Source organism: Cucurbita pepo, chromosome 18, assembly GCF_057944985.1.
Source record: "Cucurbita pepo subsp. pepo isolate OVF chromosome 18, ASM5794498v1, whole genome shotgun sequence".
Taxonomy (NCBI): Eukaryota; Viridiplantae; Streptophyta; class Magnoliopsida; order Cucurbitales; family Cucurbitaceae; genus Cucurbita; species Cucurbita pepo.
In genome coordinates, this window is record NC_141815.1 from 1,939,815 (window position 1) to 1,961,302 (window position 21,488).

General features: G+C 36.4%; 1 protein-coding gene across 2 annotated transcripts; it reads left to right on the plus strand.

The window, feature by feature from the left end:
- The first annotated feature begins 1,774 nt into the window (after positions 1 to 1,774).
- Positions 1,775 to 4,777, plus strand: LOC111804775 (superoxide dismutase [Cu-Zn]). Of its 2 annotated transcripts, none has more exons than XM_023689566.2 (8): positions 1,775 to 1,926; positions 2,611 to 2,698; positions 2,779 to 2,880; positions 3,036 to 3,131; positions 3,347 to 3,378; positions 3,475 to 3,550; positions 4,390 to 4,443; positions 4,581 to 4,777. In XM_023689566.2, exons 2-8 carry the CDS (start codon positions 2,623 to 2,625, stop codon positions 4,601 to 4,603), a joined length of 459 nt encoding a protein of 152 aa, XP_023545334.1. In that variant the 5' UTR covers positions 1,775 to 1,926; positions 2,611 to 2,622; the 3' UTR covers positions 4,604 to 4,777. The 2 variants fall into 2 exon arrangements, with proteins under 2 accessions (XP_023545334.1, XP_023545337.1); XM_023689569.2 differs by having other exon boundaries at positions 1,851 to 1,926; positions 2,618 to 2,698.
- Positions 4,778 to 21,488: the final 16,711 nt, after the last annotated feature.

A 21,488-nucleotide genomic window follows, 5' to 3' on the forward strand; every position in this document is an offset into this window, starting at 1 on the left:
TATATCCTAGGAACGATACCTCTTGTAACCAAAATTCACACTTGGAGAACTTGGGATATCGTTTATGTGATGTCCCACATTGGTTGGGGAGGAGAAAAAATCATCGGTGTGGAAACCTTCCCCTAGCAGACGCGTTTTAAAGCTTTGAGGGGAAGCCTGAAAGGGAAAACCCAAAGAGGACAATATCTGCTAACGATAGATCTGGGGCGTTACAGTTTATTCTCCCTTAAAATCGTTAGAACTTTGTTGAGGTGTAACTTGTGTTACGGGTCTGTCTTGGAGTATACCAGAGTATCATCTATAAACACAATAAGAAACGTTTTTGAACAGTTATTGAATACTCGATTCATCAATTTCATGAACACTACAGGAGCATTGAACAATGGTTCCAAATTTGGGGCATGAGCGAATCATTCGTTTACCGAATGGGTACAACAATGATGATAAAGCAATGACTAATGATTGATAGAAAGACAATAACGAGCAACAATGATAGTAGTGATAAGATTCAGCTAAAAAGGGAAAATTTTGAGAATTGAGAAACTAAAAGTAATCCATTTTTCACCTATTTTATTTTAAGGATTCTAAGTTATTTTCATTATTTTAACGGAGATTGATAAGGTAACTCTAAATCCTTAGCTCAACGATCCAAGCTTTTGTTGAAACAAGAACTCTTCTAATAAATTAACACCTCCTCATACAAAATTCGGATCAACCAAGAGATAAGACCCGACCCATTTGACGGAATAAGAAACACTTTCTTACCGTTAGATAAATGTAAGGATTCTACATTATTTTAATTATTTTAACGAACATTAATAAGACAACTCTAAATCCTCAGCTGAACGATCCAAGCTTTTGTTGAAACAAGAACTCTTATAATAAATTAACACCTCCTGATACAAAATTCGGATCAACCAAGAGATAAGACCCGACCCATTTGACGGAGGAGTAAGAAACACTTTCTTACAGTCAGATAAATGGGACTGAAGATGAGATTATATTCCCACCCCATTTAATATAAATATATTTTCAATATATATATATATATATATATATATACACGCGATAAATCAGATTTTGGATGAACTATGGTAGCGAATATCTTAGGCTACGATCCACGAGAAGTTATCAAATAAATCCCTAGCCCTTTCTTGTAACATCCATCTTTAAGTTTCACGAAGAAATCGAGGAGAGAAACGCTGTAATGTGGCTGTACAGGTCGAGTTTTAGATGGTGGCGATGCGAAAAATACGCATCTTCTTCCTGTTCAGAGGAAGAAAACGATGATACGGCCAGTTCAACTGAACTGTCCAAATCAACTCAAAATTTGATATATATATATATATATATATATATATATTAAAAAATAAATTAATTAATTTCGAGATACTAATATTTTCTTAGGAAATATATGGATTTATTAGAATTTTTTTTTAGTATTTATTAATAAAAATTATATTAAAAAATAAAAAATTTAAAATAATTATTTTTTTAAAAAATAATAATATTAATTACCTTCTAGAATAAAAATAAATAAAAAATTTGGCAGAAACAAAAAAAAAATGAGACACGTGGCAAGAACGAGACGACAAAACTTCCAGACATCTCTAATTTTACACGCTGGGGACAAAAATGGTAATCTCTAAAGATGGTAATGTAAAATTAGAGATAAGCCATGGCTGCTCACGTGACTCACGTGAGTATACCACACTTATGGGGGCGGTTACGGAGAGGGGTTGGTAACTACTCTGAATAGGAAATTACGAAAGTACCCCTGAAGAATAGTAATGGAGCGAACAACCACACCACCGCTTGTCCTCTATATATAAACTGCAAGAGCCCTAAGGCTTTTCAACTTCTAGAGTCTTCTACTGCTTCAATATCTCCCGACCTTTCTTTCAGCCGTCCAAGGGGTGTTCTGAGGTGAGCCTTCCTCTCTTTCTCTCGTTTCTTCCATGATTCTTTGTTTCTCAGATCCATCGCTTTACTGAAATCTGATCTGATTTTTGCTGTATTAGCTCCTTTGTTGTGATGATGTCTTGGCTGTAATTCTTCCGAAATTTTACCTTGATTCAGTTGTTATTGTGATGATCTTCTTTTGGATGATATGATATCTAGTTTCATCTCAAATTTCGAAATGATTTGATTCATCGCTTGTAACAGTGTGATTTTTTGTACTCTTTGATGCCGATCAAAACTATGATAGTTGTACCGAATTTTACCTTAATGATTCCGTAACGTTGACTATTTGGAACTTTAGATTGCTACTTTACCTGATTTGAGATAGTACGAAACTTGTGGTATTCATCATAATCGGTCCAGATTTTATGTACAGCTCGCATAATTATGAGCTTGTTCTTCTTATTTTGAATTGGAGTCCTTTTCTAAGGTAAGGCTGGATTTCATTCTTTTACTTCTCTCGATGAAGTTGCAGTTTTTTTTTACCAAAAATTATTTGAGTCATTTCCGTACATGAGTTAGAGTTATGAAATGTCAAAATGCATGTTTTGCAAATAGATCGTGATCTGGTGTCATATTTTTTAAGTTTCTGATTTCTTTCGTTGATTTCGTGTTTTTCTTAGTTGTCTAATTTCGTTAGTGTGTTAGATCACAGGAAAGATGGTGAAGGCTGTGGCTGTTCTTGGAAATAGCGAGTGTGTTATTGGAACTATCTTTTTCTCCCAAGAAGGAGATGGTAATATGGTGATTGGTTTCATATGTGCTTCTCATGTTCATTTCTTCTCTGTCTTGTACTTAAGACTGAAATTGTTTCAGGTCCAACCACGGTTACGGGCGATGTTTCTGGTCTCAAGGCTGGGCTTCATGGATTCCATGTTCATGCCATGGGTGACACAACCAACGGCTGCATGTCAACTGGTATTGCTATTGACATATAGGATATTTTCATGACCTCTCTACTTTGAAGTAATTTAGATGTTTGTCAAACAATTGAAAATAGATGCCTTCCTTTATCCAGCATGAATTTTTTTTTTATTAGATCTCGGCAGTAAAATTTCTCAATATACTTACAGGACCACATTTCAACCCTGCTGGAAAACAGCATGGTGCTCCCGAGGACGAGAATCGCCATGCTGGTGATTTAGGGAACATTACTGTTGGTGAAGATGGTACGCTTCACATAGAATAAGTTCAATTCTTGCTGTGTTATGTTCTATTTCCTTTTTGGCATAACCCCCTTATATTATACTTGTTGAGGCTATATTTGTAAGAATATGTTCTTATCTTAGATTTTCTTTGATATGTACCTAATCTGATGTTGGCTCTCATATCTTGTTCTATTTATTTAGTTGTTGAATACTAACACTTTCAACGTTGTGTACAGGAAAGGCTAGCTTTACCATTACTGATAACCAGGTATTTCCTGATGCTGCCCCTGTTTAATTAATTTTGTTAGGGAAAAACAATATGGTTCTTCCTCCTTTTTGTGTTAACATTAGATTTTACATGCAGATTCCTCTCTCTGGACCTAACTCCATTATCGGAAGGGCTGTTGTGGTCCATGCTGACCCCGACGATCTTGGCAAGGGTAATTTCTCTAAGCATTTGTTGTTCGATAGTCCTTTGAGCTATTCTTGATAGTATCTCGTCCTATATCTTCCATATCCTAACTCAAGAAGATTATTGTCAATTAGTAAGGCTATTCCACAGAAAATTATTTATTTTCTTCAAAAAAATCCATAGTGATAATCTCCCATGTTTTGTTTAGTTTCTTTCATCTGCGGGGCTCATGAACAGGCTTATAGAACAGAAGTATGAACTGGATCAATTATATAATAGAGTTCAAATGATTATTTGGGGGCGGTTAGAACTCAGTTGTTGGGTTTGGATATTAGCACAAAACCAACTGTCTATCAATATTCAAAGGGGAAATAACATGGTAGGGATCAATTTTAGGACTCGGTGCTTGAAAACCATGTTAACTATCACTAAACTCTCAAAAGCATAAGCTGATAGGTAAGAGGAAAATAAGTAGGGTATTTTTCACTGAATTTTCTTCATGTTTCTAAGTATTGCTAGGTGCTTTGGAAAAACTTCAAAACATCTAAAAATGCTTTGTGAAAAAGCTTTTGTAGAGTGATTGATTGCACTCAAATGTGCTTTTAAGATTGTAAAATATTTGCTATTACACTTCTTACTAGTGTCTTTTTGCTTAAAGTATCATGAAGTATTATCTACCATGGGTTGTTGATGGGCCACCTACTTAGGATTTAATATTGTATGTGTTACTCTTATAACCGAAATGTAGTAAAGTCGGATAGTTCTCTCACAAGAATAACGAAAATGTGTGCCAAATGTATCTTGAAGCGTTCCCAAACATGCCTTTTTATGTATTATCTTATCAATTGGGTAATTTTTGATATGTAGGTGGACATGAACTCAGCTTATCTACTGGAAATGCTGGTGCTAGAGTAGCCTGTGGTATGCGAATTCAAACCATGAAATTTTTATACTGTTCTTCCATCCGGCCTTGCCCTATTAAGGTTATATGCCGTTCACCATATTTCTGAACCGTTGACATCATTTCTTGTCTTTTTTTTTTTTTTATTTATTTTCAGGCATTATTGGGTTGCAAGGTTGAAATTCGTTGCCGAATCGAATCCAAGTGCTCTAATGTTTCCAGGAAGAGTCCTAAACTCTTTTTATTGAATAAAAGCAAGGCATTGGATTGTTTTGTTCTGTTTGTGATGATAGATCTTTTACTTATCTGTTCTTGTCTGCTGTTTTATTAATATATATCTGGAATTTTAGTGTCTTCTTTTTAAGTCAAAATCATAAAAATTCGAAACAAACTAGAAGGCCTCACAGATTACAAGAACACTACGGTGATTCCTATCTTGAAGAACCAGATTAGATTCCAAACTTGTTTTGTTTGTAAGATGGGTCCACCTTATCACCTTTACCTTCCTTTTCCTGCAAATAGAACACTAGGGATGATTTGTCGATTTTATTTGATAGGAAGTGAAAGAATATAGAGAACGAATGAAAGATCCTATATTGGTTGGGACTAAAAGGTGTGGAAATCTCTCTACTAGATGCATTTTAAAACCTGAGCTCCTAGCTGTGAGTTTAGACTGTTACAAATGGTATTAGAGCAAGACATTGTGTAATGTGCCAGCGAGGACGCTGAGCTCCTAGGGGTGGATTGTGAGATGCTGTATTAGTTGGAGAGTGGAATGAAGCAACCTCTCCCTAGTAAACACGTTCTAAAACTTTGAGGAAAAGCCTTAATAGGACACTATCTGCCAAAGCTCATAGATGAAACTTCAACAGCTTCTAGATCTAGAGGGAAGTTGTGAGCATTACGTTCATGCATAACTTCAATACCAAGGTTAGCACGGTTAATAATATCACCCAGGTATTACGTACACGACCTTGACTATCAACTACAAATTGGTTGAAATTGAAACCATTTAAGTTGAAAGTCAATAGTGCTAATACCTAAAGCGGTGAACCAGATACCTACTATAGGCCAAGCAGCTAGAAAGAAGTGTAAAGAACGAGAGTTGTTGAAACTAGCATATTGGAAGATCAATCGGCCGGGTCGGGCTTGGGCTGTTATAGAAAATGAATTAGAAAAGGGTTGAGAAAGAAGAATAATGTTAGATGATAAGGAGGAACTTTGATAGTCATATCAGGTAAAGATGGATATAGATGTTGAGGAATATTTTGGTGAGCCCATTGGAATCTTCTGAATCGACTGATTGATAGAAACCTAATGGAATATTCTGAACCGACCATAGAACTCAGAAGTTAGTCCCATTACCCCAAATATTATCTTTAAACCAACAGTACAATTTCAGTGTCAATGTCTTCAATTCGGAATACGATCAACCATTGTTTATTTATTCGTTATTCATTGAAGGTTCGATAGACTTGAAGATCACGATATGTGTCCATCTTAATGTTACGTAACCTCTTCTAGTGCTTCGGGTCTGTAAAATGTAACATTGATGCACATTCATAGTTTGGGCATGGAATCTTATTTAACATTTAGGGACTATAATTTGGGTTGTTTTCACAATTTTGTTCTCACTAAATTATGCATGCTTCAACTTATTTGACTCATTACAAAAAATGAGAACATGAAAAGTTTCATTTACACACCTTGGTAATTACCATCATTTGAGAATGCATTATTTGGAATCCGAGTTAAATCAACAAGCGATTTTTGCCATAACGCACCTTAACTGACACAATTAAGTAAAATTGTTTAAAATTGTTGACCGAACTCAATCCAAATAATTGAGGCGATTATATGTTGGGTTAGGTATTCTATTTTCATTTTAAAAACATGGGTTGTTGGCATGCATGACATAAAACATACTGAGTTTTATTATATGCCGAAACATTCATTTAAAATATTTCATGATACCATGTACTTTAAACATTTATAATTATGGTCGAAAATAAACAATGAAACGAAAAAAATGATACAATGTCTAATATACCTCATAACTCGACCCTCGCAGAAAAGGGGACATAGTGAATCTTTTTAAAAATATTTTTCATAGGTCTTCTAAGATTATATATATATATATATATATATATATATATATATATATATATATATATATATCTTAAATTTACATTCTAAGGTTCTCAATCAAATTTGACAATTTAAAATTAAAAAGAGAAAGCAGAGAAAAAAGGAGGGCTCTCAGATAAACATTTCTCCAATCACATTTAAAGACCGAAAGTTAGTAGACATAACAGTTTAACATGATCATAGACCGAAAGTTAGTAGATATAACAGTCTAACATGATCATAGCGCACTATTTGAGATCTATCTTTGACAATGGATCTACATAACGTAATTGGTTTTTCTACACTCTTTATGTAAAATAATTATCCATTCATAATATTTCAAGTTTAAGTGTTCAATTTGATAAAGCTATAGTTTGTTATTATAGTATGAACTTAGATTTCAAGTATGGTGAAACGTGTCTCGGATCAATCTTCTAATATAGACTACGAATCTTATGTACATCCAAATTGGCCAAAGAACATCTCCTACACAATATTGCTTTGGCCAATTTGGAAATGGAGTTAGTAAACTCAAGAACAAGCTTTCAACATAGAACAAGGTTCTGATCTCTTTTGAACCAAGAGACATCAATCATACAATATACTTGAATGAAGATGTGAAGAAAATAGTGTTAAAATTATCAAAAATATTTCAATTCATGCTACATTGAAGAAGAATGAAGTTTCACGTTATAAATTTTGGGTGAAGGATAACAATTTAGAGTTATTGTATTTCATTAATGTATTTTAAGATTTTTTATTTACTTTAGGTTACAATTACATAATCGTTAATTATGACTATTACATATGAATGTTTCTTGGAATGCCTTTATATAGCCTCACATTCTCCACTTCTTCAAGAGGATTCGTCATCGAACTATTTATGAAACTTTGTTGCAAAAAAATAAGTTATGGAAATACGAATGACGTCACGAAACTCTCTCATGAGTGCAGCTCTCATTCTCACCTCTCAAAATTTAAAATAGAGCAAAGATGGGTCGATTAAAAACTAAAAAGATAAAAATAAATAAAAATTAAATTGAGAAGAAATGCAAAGGAAACATATATCCGATCTTGAGGTTGAAGCTCTGATACCAAATGATATGTGGGAATCACTACAAGGGGAGTAAGATTCGGATTACCTTGTTGATCGAATATCTCAAGACAAGAACATTGTTTGAGATTCGAATCACTCCACAAGCAAGATCGATCATGTCTAGCTTGAATGATTCTTGTTGATCAAATATCTCAAGGCAAGAACACTTGCTTGAGATTCAAATCATTCCACAAGCAAGATTGATCATGTCGAGCTTGAATAATTGTACATGCTACCTAAACTACATAGAATTGCAAAGAAACTTAGCCATTGGCTAAAGAAAAATACAAATGCTTCTTTTACTATATTTTCCAAGTCTACTTACAAATACAACATATATGGCTTTATATAGCCTCAAAATGAAACTATTAAAGGCATTCTAAGAGTCGTAACATTCATATGTGTTAAGGATAGTTGACCGTTCATTATAAGGCAAATATCTAGATATTTGCCTTACATTACGGGTTACCATATTTGCCCTTTTATTAAAGGCAAATATATTGCATTCATTTATTATTCTTTCATTTTATTACTATTTCCATATTATTTGTAATTTACCATATTTCTATATCCTGTAAATGATTATAAATAAGAGAACTCTCACCCCCATTTAGGTGTGGTGATTCAGCAAACATTCACATGGTATCAGAGTCCTTTCGGTTTAACAACCCCGATCTTTTCTTCTCTATGGCTTCCGAATCTTCTTATCATCTTCTTCCTTTCAATACTCTAATCCATATGATCACCATCAAACTTTCTTCCTTCAATTATCTTCTTTGGAAAAGCCAACTTCTCCCTCTCCTTGAGAGTCAAGACATGCTGGGCTATGTCGATGGAACTATGGCTTCACCACCTCGCTTTGAACCAGAAACCTCTTCAACACTCAACCCCAAATATTTGGCATGGAGAGCAGCCGATCAATGACTTCTCTGTCTCCTACTCTCCTCTCTCACTGAGGAAGCCATGGCTGTTGTCGTTGGTCTCTCTACTGTACGTGATGTTTGGCTTGCGTTGGAAACTACGTTCAGCCATCAGTCGAAAGCTCGTGAACTGAGACTCAAGGATGACTTGCAGTTGATGAAACGTGGTACCAAACCTGTTGCTGAGTATGCCCTTGCCTTCAAAAAAATTTGTGACCAACTTCATGCCATTGGCAGACCGGTCGAGGACATTGATAAAGTGCACTGGTTCCTTCGTGGACTCGGCACCGAATTTTCAGCTTTTTCTACTGCTCAGATGGCTCTCACCTCTATCCCCTGTTTTGCAGATTTAGTCTCTAAAGCTGAAAGTTTTGAGTTGTTCCAGCTCTCCCTTGAGTCCTCTAACTCCACTCCTACAGCATTCACAGTCACTAATCGTGGTCGCACCCATGGAAGCCACCCTGCTTCCTTTACCAACCAGCGAGGTCGTTCTTACTCTCACAAAAACAACTCTTCTAATCGAGGACGAACCCACTCAAGTCAAGGTCGTCGACCACCTCACTGCCAAATATGCCGCAAAGAGGGCCATTATGCTGACCGCTGCAACCAACGGTATGTTCGACCTGATTCTTCTCATGCTCACCTTGCTGAAGCCTTTAACACGTCATGTTCTATTGCTGGACCCGATGCTGCTGATTGGTTTCTGGACATTGGAGCTTCGGCTCATATGACTGCCGACCCATCTATTCTAGATCAGTCTAAAAATTACACGGGTAAGGACTCTGTGATTGTAGGAAACGGTGCATCCCTACCCATTACCCACACCGGTACTCTTTCTCCTGTTCCAAATATTCACTTGTTAGATGTTTTGGTTGTCCCTCACCTTACTAAAAATCTTCTTTCCATAAGCAAATTAACGTCTGATTTTTCTCTCTCCGTTACATTTACTAATAATCTTATTACTATCAAGAATCGTCAAACAGGAAGGGTGGTGGCAACCGGTAAAAGAGATGGAGGGCTATATGTGCTGGAGCGCGGTAACTCTGCCTTTATTTCAGCCCTTAGAAACAAATCTTTACGTGCTTCATATGATTTATGGCATGCTCGTCTAGGTCATGTGAATCATTCTGTTATTTCTTTTTTAAATAAAAAAGGTCATCTTTCTCTTACGTCTTTATTGCCTTCTCCATCATTATGTAATACTTGTCAGCTTGCGAAAAGTAATCGATTGCCTTATTCCCGCAATGAACGTAGGTCGTCTCATGTGTTAGATCTTATTCATTGTGATCTTTGGGGTCCTTCTCCCGTCAAATCAAATTCGGGTTTTCTTTATTATGTTATTTTTTTTTTATGATTATTCTGAATTCACTTGGTTTTACCCTTTAAAATTTAAATCTGATTTTTTTGATATTTTTCTTCAATTTCAAAAATTTGTGGAAAATCAATATTCTTCTCGTATCAAGGTATTTCAAAGCGATGGTGGTACCGAATTTACTAGTACTTGTTTCAAAACTCATTTACGTAATTCTGGCATCCACCATCAACTCTCTTGTCCATATACACCTGCTCAAAATGGTCGTGCTGAGAGAAAACATCGTCATGTGACTGAGACTGGCTTGACCCTTCTCTTTCACTCTCATCTTTCTCCTCGTTTTTGGGTTGACGCCTTCAGCACTACAGCTTATATTATCAACCGGTTGCCTACTCCACCTCTTGGAGGTAAGTCACCCTTTGAACTCCTTTATGGCTACACTCCACATTATGACAATTTTCATCCCTTTGGTTGTCGTGTTTATCCTTATTTGCGTGATTATATGCCTAACAAGCTTTCTCCCCGCAGCATTCCTTGTATTTTTTTGGGTTATAGTCCTGCTCATAAAGGGTTCCGTTGTCTTGATCCCGCCACCACTAAGCTATATATCACCTGTCATGCTCAATTTGATGAAACTCACTTTCCTGCTATCCCTAGCTCCCAGACCCAACCTCTTTCCTCTATTCCTATTTCAAATTTCTTAGAACCACATCTTCATCATATTGATTCATCCCCCCTACCACTTCATCACCGCAAACTCCTCGATCCAGTGCATCCCCGTGTGATATTTGTTCTGACCTTGTAGATGAGTCTGTGCAGGTTGATACTTCTCTTGCAGGTTCCACTTTGCCACCCTCGACTTCTAATTCGACCTCTATTGAACCTCCTGTTGATTTCTCTTCTTTGGGCACTCATCCTATGATCACACGAGCCAAAGCTGGTATATTCAAGACTCGTCATCCAGCAAATCTTGGTATTTTGGGCTAATCTGGACTTCTTTCTGCTCTTCTTGCATCCACTGAGCCAAAAGGATTCAAATTTGCGGCTAAGAATCCTGCTTGGGTGGCTGCCATAGATGAAGAAATTCGAGCATTACAACAAAATGATACTTGGACTTTGGTTCCTCGCCCTGCCAACACCAACATCGTGGGCTCTAAATGGGTGTTTCGTATTAAATATTTGCCTGATGGATCCGTCGAGCGTTTCAAGGCTCGTCTTGTTGCCAAATGTTATACTCAGGTTCCTGGTCTTGACTACACTGACACTTTCAGTCCGGTTGTCAAAGCTACCACTGTCCGTGTTGTGCTTTCTATTGCAGTCACAAATAAATGACCTCTTCGACAACTTGATGTCAAGAATGCTTTTCTCAATGGAACTCTTATTGAACGTGTTCATATGGAACAACCTCCTGGGTATATTGATCCTCGATTTCCCACTCATGTTTGTCTATTAAAGAAAGCCCTCTATGGTTTAAAGCAAGCTACTCGTGCTTGGTTTCAACGTTTTAGCTCATTTCTTCTCACACTTGGGTTTTCTTGCAGTCGCGCTGACACGTCCCTTTTTGTCTTTCATCAGCAATCTAACATTATCTATTTGCTTCTTTATGTTGATGACATTATTGTTACCGGCAACAACTCATCTCTTATTGACAGCTTTACTCGCAAGCTTCATTCTGAGTTTGCTACCAAAGATTTGGGTTCTCTCAGTTACTTTCTTGGTCTTGAAGCTTCACCCACTCCTGATGGTCTCTTTATTAGTCAGTTAAAATATGCTCGAGATATTCTTACTCGTGCTCAGTTGCTCGATAGCAAACCAGTTCACACTCCCATGGTTGTTTCTCAACACCTGACTGCTGATGGTTCTCCTTTCTCTGATCCTACTCTCTACAGATCTCTTGTTGGCGCCCTTCAGTACTTGACTATTACGCGTCTAGATATTGCCTATGCTGTCAATTCTGTCAGTCAATTCTTGCATGCCCCTACTGCAGATCACTTTCTTGCTGTCAAACGTATTCTTCGCTATGTCAAAGGAACACTCCACTTTGGTCTTACCTTTCGTCCATCCACTGTTCTTAGTACGCTAGTCGCTTATTCGGATGCTGACTGGGCTGGTTGTCCCGATACTCGTCGTTCTACATCCGGCTATTCTATTTATCTTGGTAACAATCTGGTTTCTTGGAGTGCCAAAAAGCAACCTACTGTCTCACGCTCCAGCTGTGAATCTGAGTATCGTGCTCTTGCCACAACCGCTGCTGAACTTCTTTGGGTTACGCATCTTTTGCATGATCTCAAGCTCCCTAGTTCACACCAGCCCTTACTCTTATGTGACAACAAAAGTGCTATTTTTTTGAGCTCTAATCCCGTTTCTCACAAGCGGGCCAAAAATGTTGAACTAGATTATCATTTCCTTCGAGAACTTGTTATCGCTGGCAAACTTCGCACACAATATGTACCCTCTCATCTCCAAGTTGCTGACATCTTCACAAAGAGTATTTCTCGACCTCTCTTTGAATTTTTCAGATCCAAGCTTCACGTTCGTTCAAATCCGACGCTCAGCTTGCGGGGGGGTGTTAAGGATAGTTGACCGTTCATTATAAGACAAATATCTAGATATTTGCCTTACATTACGGGTTACCATATTTGCTCTTTTATTAAAGGCAAATATATTGCATTCATTTATTATTCTTTCCTTATATTACTATTTCCATATTATTTGTAATTTACCATATTTCTGTATTATCATGTAAATGATTATAAATAAGAGAACTCTCACCCCAATTTAGGTGTGGTGATTCAGCAAACATTCACAATATGTAATGGCCATAATTAACCGTTATGTTATTGTAACCTAAGGTAAATAAAAAGTCTTAAAATACATCAATGAAATACAATAACTCTAAATTGTAATCCACCCAAAATTTATAGCATGAAATTTCAACAATATTTTCACATCTTCATTGAAGTATATTGTATGATTGATGTCTCTTGGTTCATATCATCATTTGAGCTCGGGAGGTAAAAAATTTAAAAATTTTGAATTTTGATTTCAATTTCTAAATCTATGATCATTCCCTAAATTAGTTCGACATTTGAGGATTCTATTAACATGACTAAGTTTAGGGCATGACTCTGATACTATGTTGGATGAACACGACTCTCCATAATGGTATGATATTTTCCACTTTGAGAATAAGCTCTCATGACTTTGCTTTGGGCTTCCCCAAAAGACCTCGTTCCAATAGAGATAGTATTCTTTGATTATAAACCCATGATCATTTCCTAAATTAGCCGATGTGAGACTTTCATCCAACACCTTCCACATCTAATCTCGTTGGATGAAACAACTTCATTGGAAGAAAATGAATAAGTTTAGTAAAGAGTCAAGAAGAAAATGAACAAGTTTAGTAAAGAGACAAGAGTTAGGAGCTCAAGATCGAGCTAATCAATAAGTTGATTCTTTTGCCTCAATAAATAAATAAAAAAAAAAAAAAATCAAAATAATGTAAGCTTGATTGAGAAGTTTGAGTTTGTACTGAATGCTTAAGATCTATGCACAAGGGATTTCAACACATTTTTGTATGAGGAATCGAGAGGAGAGAAGACAAGGAAGCCCTAAAACGAGAGGAGGGGACTTGAAAGTTCGAACTGTCAGTAGGATGATTTCCTCGATTACAGACTAGTCCTTCTACCATCCTTTTTAATAGTGCACAACGTATTCCATGTATCAACGCTTTGTTAATATACGATTGACGCAACCCACATGATAGCATTACAAACCACTAAGTTAGATGAGGATCTGAGTTATGAAAAGAGGACAGTACGGATCATGGCTTGTGAGGTGAAAGCTCTACACACTAGGGGCATCACCTTTTTTAAAGTACTATGACAAAACCAACAAACAGAGGAAGTCGCATGGGAGTGAGAGGATGAGATGAGGGAGAAATACGGTGAACTGTTCCTAGACTTTTTCCTAATATTTTGGACCATTCATGAGCTGCTATCGATGTTTTCGAGAGCAATTACAGTCAGTATGACCTCGTTTTGGTCAATTTAAGATACTTTTTGGCTAAAAGGTTGAAGTAGTTGACACCGTTGGATGAACTAAATTGTATATTATGCCCTAACTCGAGGACGTGGGATTACATAGGTGGAATTGAACTTCAAGGAACGATTTTGAGCCAGTTTTAGGATTATTTGGTAACTCTAGATCTAGCCAATCAAGTAAGTGGCTGTATTGTTGGCTTAGTTGGATGCATTGTATTATGTATGATGACGCGTGCCCCATGTCTCTTTCACGCATCATAATTATGATTGCCGTGCTGTGTTGTACTGTGTTGTGCTATGTTATGCCATTGTCTGCCAAGTTGTATTATGCCATGTTATGCTAAGTTGTACTATATTATGTTATGTCATGCTATGCTATGCCATGTCACGTCATCTTATACTATGTTGTGTTATGCCTTATTGTGGCAATATGTTATGTTGATGATAATCTATGATGCATAAACCTCCACAGAACATACCATGTATACTATGCTACGTACGAAAGAATTGATCGGAATTGTGTACTCATAATTCATAAACACATTATGTTATAGATGAATGGAGGTTTGACTTGCATCATCAATTTATGCCATGACTTTAAACTATGGGGGTCTCATGCATTCTTGTGTGTTCGGTAGTCCATTGCGAGTGTTGGCCCGACGAGCAAGGCCTATGAGGTATGCAAGGCCGCATAGTGGGCCTATGTTTGCATGCGTGGGACACGTGTAGAGAAGTACTACACATCAAACATTGCCTGGACGGGAAAGCTGCCTAAGACCATGCTATGATGTTTTAAAAATTATAAGTCTCATCATATTGCATGTGCTTGCATTTTTCGACCCCAACAGTACGGTTATTTACTAAGTATTTCTTGAAATACTCAAGCCACGTACTACTCTTGTTTTTAAGGCAAAGGTAAGGCACCCCTAAGAACAAATTCATAATACAGGATGCATAAGTAGTTCCTGCAACAATTAAAAAAAAAAAAAAAAATACCAACAACAAGATTTATAGAGCCAACAACAAGATTTATAGAGAGAGATGAAGATTTCTTTCTTAGAGATTTAATTAGAGAGACAGATCTTGTAGATTTAATTGGAGAGAGATCTTGCTTTGTTATTAGAGTAAGTCATTTTTTAGATATCTTTTTCATATATCCAATCAAGTTAGGAATCAGATTTGATCTATGACTTATTTAGATTTTTATTAGCATGTTAGACTATAGAAATACCTAGAATTAACGAGGCCAATATTTGTCAACAAAATTAAAAGAAAAAAAAGTAAATATATAACCGAGAAAAAAAAAGAAGATAGGAAGTAATTATCTGTGCAGGCAGTAAGAGAAAAGAAAATATATGGTAAATGTTAAAGAGTTTTAAATGGATGGCATGAAAATGAAATTATAATAAACATAAATAAACATTTAAAACTTTATTCATGCAAAGCCTCTAATGTTCGAATGATGTTTAACACATGAGCCAATGTAAATTAGAGAAATAATTTTATAGAAGTTCGAACTTGAAACTGATGTCATGAACTCAGATAGGTTGACTTGGATTTCAAATAACAAAATCGAACTTTCATTGAGGATAAATTCGTGACAACAACTTAAGTTAATCAGGTAAGTGGCCTTACTATCGGCTCGATCGAAAGACTTGTCTTATGTATGAGGACACGTGCTCAGTGGCCCTTGCACGTGTCATTATGCTTTATGTTATCTGATGATGTGATGACGTGATGCCGTTAGATGATGATGTGTTGCTGTTGTATGATGATGTGATGACGTTAGATAGTGATGCAGTGATGTTATATGATGATGTGATATTGTTATGTGATGACGTGATGACGTTAGATGATGATGTGATGATGTTATATGAGGATATGATAATGTTATGTGATGACGTGATGACGTTAGATGATAATGTGATGATGTGATATGATGACTTTAGATAATGATGTGATGATGTTATCTGAATGACGTACTTGGTATCCTTGATGCACTTTATGAGTATGATTATTGCGTGACATTTACCTTAATATGATGATGTTTTCCATATTGAGCATGCTATATGATGATGAGTGCCATATTGCATCATGTCGTTAGGTCGACATAGGACACAACCCTAAGAGCATGAAAATGATATTAATATAAATATCCACGAGTACGTGTTACCTAGACTAACAAAGAGATGAGACTAGGGGGTTGTGTCAGAAGAGACGTTATGATGGATTTAGAGGGACCTCATGCATATTGAATGTTCATAAGCATAGGGCTACTTCCTCTGGAGATGATGAATGCGGACATGCACAGTACGATAATGAGTTCGAATGTGCACGAGTGCGAATGCGCACAGATGAGGGTGTTCATGAGGCGCATGACACTATGGGGTTCCGCTGACCTCTGGACGTCGCTACAGATTAGCTTGGCCAGAGGGTCCATGGAGTGTGCGAGCGCCCTGGAGATTCACACTTGCACGTGTGAGTCATGTGTAGGGAAGTACTACACATCCAATTTGTCCGAGACTGGAGGCCACCCTTATGATGATTAGAGATAGGTCCCTATATCATGATTGCATGTGTTTGCATTTGCATGACCCCTATAGTGGGGCCACTTACTGAGTATTCTTTGAAATACTCAGCCGTGTGCCACATCATTTTTCAGGTAAAAGCAAGGCGCACTTGTACGGAGGACGGCGACATCGCGAGCATAGACTGTGGCACATGCATAGGGTAGACTCATATTTAAATTTCTAGTCTTAAGGTAGAATAGGTTGTATTGCATTTCATTGTTTTAAACTATTTTGTATTTATTTTTATTTTCTCTAAAGTTCAGTATTTCGTATTTAATCACGTAAAACCATGACTGTGTTTTCTAGAGAAGAAGTTGTTTTAAGCATTTTTCAAAGTTTACGTTACAAATGATGTTCATGTAAGAGTTATATTTCCGCATTATAGATGAGCATGAGACGTTAGTAACCATCTGAGTACGTGAAATTTAGAGTCGTTACATATTTTATTTTAGAACTTCTATTACAAGTGTTTAATTCCGTGACATCGTTTTTTGAAATATTTTAAATGAACATTTCTGCACTAACCATCATATCATGCATATAGTAGCGACTTGAATTTGATTTTTATGCGTTCAAAGGAGAAGAATTTACAACTTTGTAGAAGAAATCGAAGGGAGATAGACTTAAAAATGTTGGACATAAATCCCAATAATCCGTACATCATTGGGTTGGCTCGATTCAACCTGACTTTCTACTTCTTCTTCAACATCCCTATACTGCCATTCCAGAGGTTTACCCGATGACTTTCTAGCGACCTCTTTCAAGTGTTTCACGATGTCATGTCACCATGAAGATGATCAGCATGTGACAACAACCTTTTCTCAGTGTTCTGTTAGGATCATACAACAATGCACACACTCATATAGATGAACACAAAAAACATGAGAGAGAAAATGCAAGGAGAATATTGACTAAAGGTTTATATTGGTGACTTCAGGTATGTACAATAAGAGATAATACAGAGAATGCAGATAGTGTATTTTCATGCACGGCTTAAACGGGTATATATGGTTCAGTTGAGTATATATAACTTTACCATATATAACTATTACTATATGTAACTATATACCATATATAGCTTTACGAGATATAGTCTTTTATTATACATAGTTGTTTACTATATATGACCATATGTCATTTATCATATAGCTTCACTATGTATAACCATTGAGTGAGATATAAATAAGCAGGCTCCGTAACACAGCATCTTCACTGAACCATACCAATTGAGCTTTGCACAACCTCATTTTTCCAACATCAACACATGTTGTCAACATGTTTGCTAAATTCTTTGCACCCTCTATCTTCTCCAAACACATCACCATCTTCCACTAACCTACGAGTGAAATGGTATCGCCTTTTGATGTGTTTTGTCTTTGATAGACCGTGTTCTTCACCAAATGTATGACACCCGGACTATCTATATGAAGAATCTTCTCGCACGGCTTCTTGCCTAATTCTTCAAGATAGTAGTAATCCATATCATTTTCTTTCCAGGTTCAGCAATTGCCATGTACTTAGCCTTAGTAGATGAAGAAGCAACATAATTCTGAAGCCTAGACATCCAACTCATCTCATCATCCATAGCTTGCTCCTACTTGGTTGTATCCTCCCACTGTAGGCCATCTCAAAGGGCTCTGGTTTCCCCTTCATTAGCCAGCAATAGATAGTGTAATAAAGGTACATCTATATGGTACTCTAATAGTTCTGGATGATCCTCCCAATACCCGCTCAGGTGTCACTTGCTCCACATTTGGTTCCTTAGCAACAACCTCAAATGTTTCTCGAGTATTTACTACAACATCACTATGTGAATTGTTCCACAGCTCAACCACAACTTCCAATTGCTTCGTTATCTTGAAACTTTCTTCTCTTTGTCCTTGTACATGATTTTTTTTTATCAAAAGTCTTGTCACAATGTCTTAGAATTTTTTTGTTCTTAACATCCCAAAACGTGTACTCAAACATGTCAGAATCATATCCTATGAAGTAGCAATTCACAGCCTCAGTGTCAAGCTTGTCACCCTTCTCTGGATTAACACGAACATACGCCGTGTAACCAAAAGTTCTCAAGTGAGAGTACTTGAGTTCTTTTTCTATCCCTACCTTTTCTGGCAATTTGAACCCCAAGGGTATTGTGACCCTCTATTGATCAAGTAGGTTGCTGTATGTATAGCAATCTGCCTAGAATGTCTTTGGCAATGCAGAATGAATCTTCATACCCCTTGCCCGCTAATTCAATATTCTGTTCATTCTTTCAGCAATGCCATTTTATCTTGTTCACCGGAAACTCTCCTCGTTAATCTAATTCCCTCAGCTATACAAAATGCTTTGAATTCTGACTTGTCGTACTCTCGTCCATTGTCAAACCTCATATATTTGATTTTCAAGTCGATTTGGCTTTCAACTTTAGCTTTCCATTTCTGACTTGTGTTTCAGGAAATAAATCCACACTTTCTTGCAGAAATCTTTGATGAAAGTGACGTAAAACTTTGATCCACCAAGTGATGAAATTGAAGATGATCTCCTAACGTCTGTATGAACCATTAATAATTGCACTTTCTTTGGTTCTCTAGCAGCATTTGTGAAGCTAACTCGTTTCTGTTAGTACATAAGACAACTCTAACAAAGACCCATATCAACAAATTTCAGACCTTCTAAAACTTCTTTCACAGCCAGTATCTTCATTTTTCTTACGCTCAAATGTCCAAGTCTATTGTGCCATACACTTGAATTTGCACTCTCATCAACATATGTCATGTTTATACACACTACAGTTGTAATAGCCCAAAAATAAATAAAGAAATAAACAAGTAAAAATAATTAAAAAAAAATATAGTTAAAATAATAAAATAATAAATAAATAAATAAAAATTAAAAGAAGAAAAACATTTGGTAACGGATCCCTCCTCCTTCCTTCAATCTCTCACCACTCCTTTCCTAAAAATAAATCTGGCAACAAATCACGAATCACTTTTCTGTAAAAACAATGCAGATTTACCCAGAATTCTTCATTCCTATAAAAACAAATAGAAAAAGAAAACAAAAACAATGTAAATCTTTCTTTTATTTTATTAAATAATATTAATTTGGTTACAATTATTTAGTTTTATATTAGAGATTAAATGAAAAGAATTCTATATGAGTTTAGGAAATCAAAACTAATTATATTTTAGATCTACTTTGTTGCAATGATTTAGATCTACTGAATTGTTGCAATGATTTAGGTTGTACTTTTATATGAATTATAGGAAAAGAATATAAGGAAATAAGAAAAAAAATGAGATAGAGATAGAAATACAGAACACTGTTAACTGAAAAGAAAAATAATAACAAAAATAAAAATGGAAGATTTGGAAGTAAGAATAGAACGAAATTGAATAATACCTTTTTAAAAATAATAGATTGAGGAAAGATTTGTTGAACAGGATTTAACAGTAAAACAGGAAATATCAGAGTGCAGTGAGCTCCTTTAAATTTTGTCTAATCGGAAATATCATAATTTTACGATGGCCAATCTAAATTAGAGAAATAATTTTATAGAGTTCAAACTTGAAACTAATGTCATGAACTCATATAGGTTGACTCGGATTTCAAAGGACGGAATCGAACTTTCATTAAAGATATATTTGTGACAACGACTTAAGCTAGCCAGGTAAGTGACCTTACTATCGGCATGGTTATTTTTTTATGTTGACACGTGCCCTGTGGTTCTGCACGTGTCATATATATTGATATGTGTGAATTGTCTGTGGATCGATATGCTTCCTATATGTTATGTTATGTTATATAATATGTGGATTGTATGATAATAATTATCGTACGATGTGCTCTAGGAGATGTTTGAGATAGGATACGAGAAGGATTGTAACGCCCCTAATTCTTTAACCTAATTAGTGACGTCACCCATGCATACTTATCTCATTAGGCGGAAGCTCATCATAAATAACCTTGAAATAGTCTTTCATAAAAATTCATGAATCCAAAACAAAACCTAAAGTCCGAAAATAAACCTTCAATACTGAATTCAAAATAAATCCAAATAAAACTATACTCAATCCTATAACTTAAAACAGTCTAATAAAAGTAAACTCCTAAAAATATCCCGTCTCCAACTTCCATGGTGGCCTCAGCTCCGCCGTCAACCGTACATTGGCACCTTGCCTTTACCTGAAAAATGTAGGTAGCACGTGGCTTGAGTATTTTATGAAATACTCAGTAAGTCACCCCACTGTTGGGGTTAGGAATGCAAACACATGCAACATATGAGCGGGACCTAACTTTTCATAAACTTTTCTTAGCCTTGGGCGCTTTTCTATTCCGGGTAGGGTTGGATGTGTGGTACTCCTTCACACATGGCCCATGTACGTGTACATGAACCCACCAGGCGGGCTCTTATACGTATCCCCTGGGCCTGACTTGGTCGGGCACAACGTGTTACACGTAGCCGGACACCACAGAACAGAAAAGGGCCCGCATGATATCATGGCGAACATAAATATCGTATTTCATTCTTTCGTATCATAAAGGGGAAGAATCCCGATGCACGTGACATACATATATGCATGAGGTCCCTTAACATATTTAACATGACATTACATAAGCAGTGCTAACATCGCATTTACGTTTCTTACATCACATGGCATCTCACATGACTTACATTACATGACATATTACATAAACATTCCAGTTGCATAAACATCTCATGACATGACTCGATAATTCTACGTGTATCTGTGGCATCAAACAACATATTCATGGCATACAATACTAACATCTCATTCATGACATAACATAAACAGTCAACAGTCAACACAAGTTCATACATCACATAACATACACAATCTACGGTCAACACAATCTATACATCACATAATCATATCACATAAAATATGGTGCATGCAGGGGCCACAGGGCACACACCAACACGTAGAAAGCTAACTCCAACAGTAAGGTCACTTACCTCGATGGTCTTGGTTGAAGTCACTCACAACGAG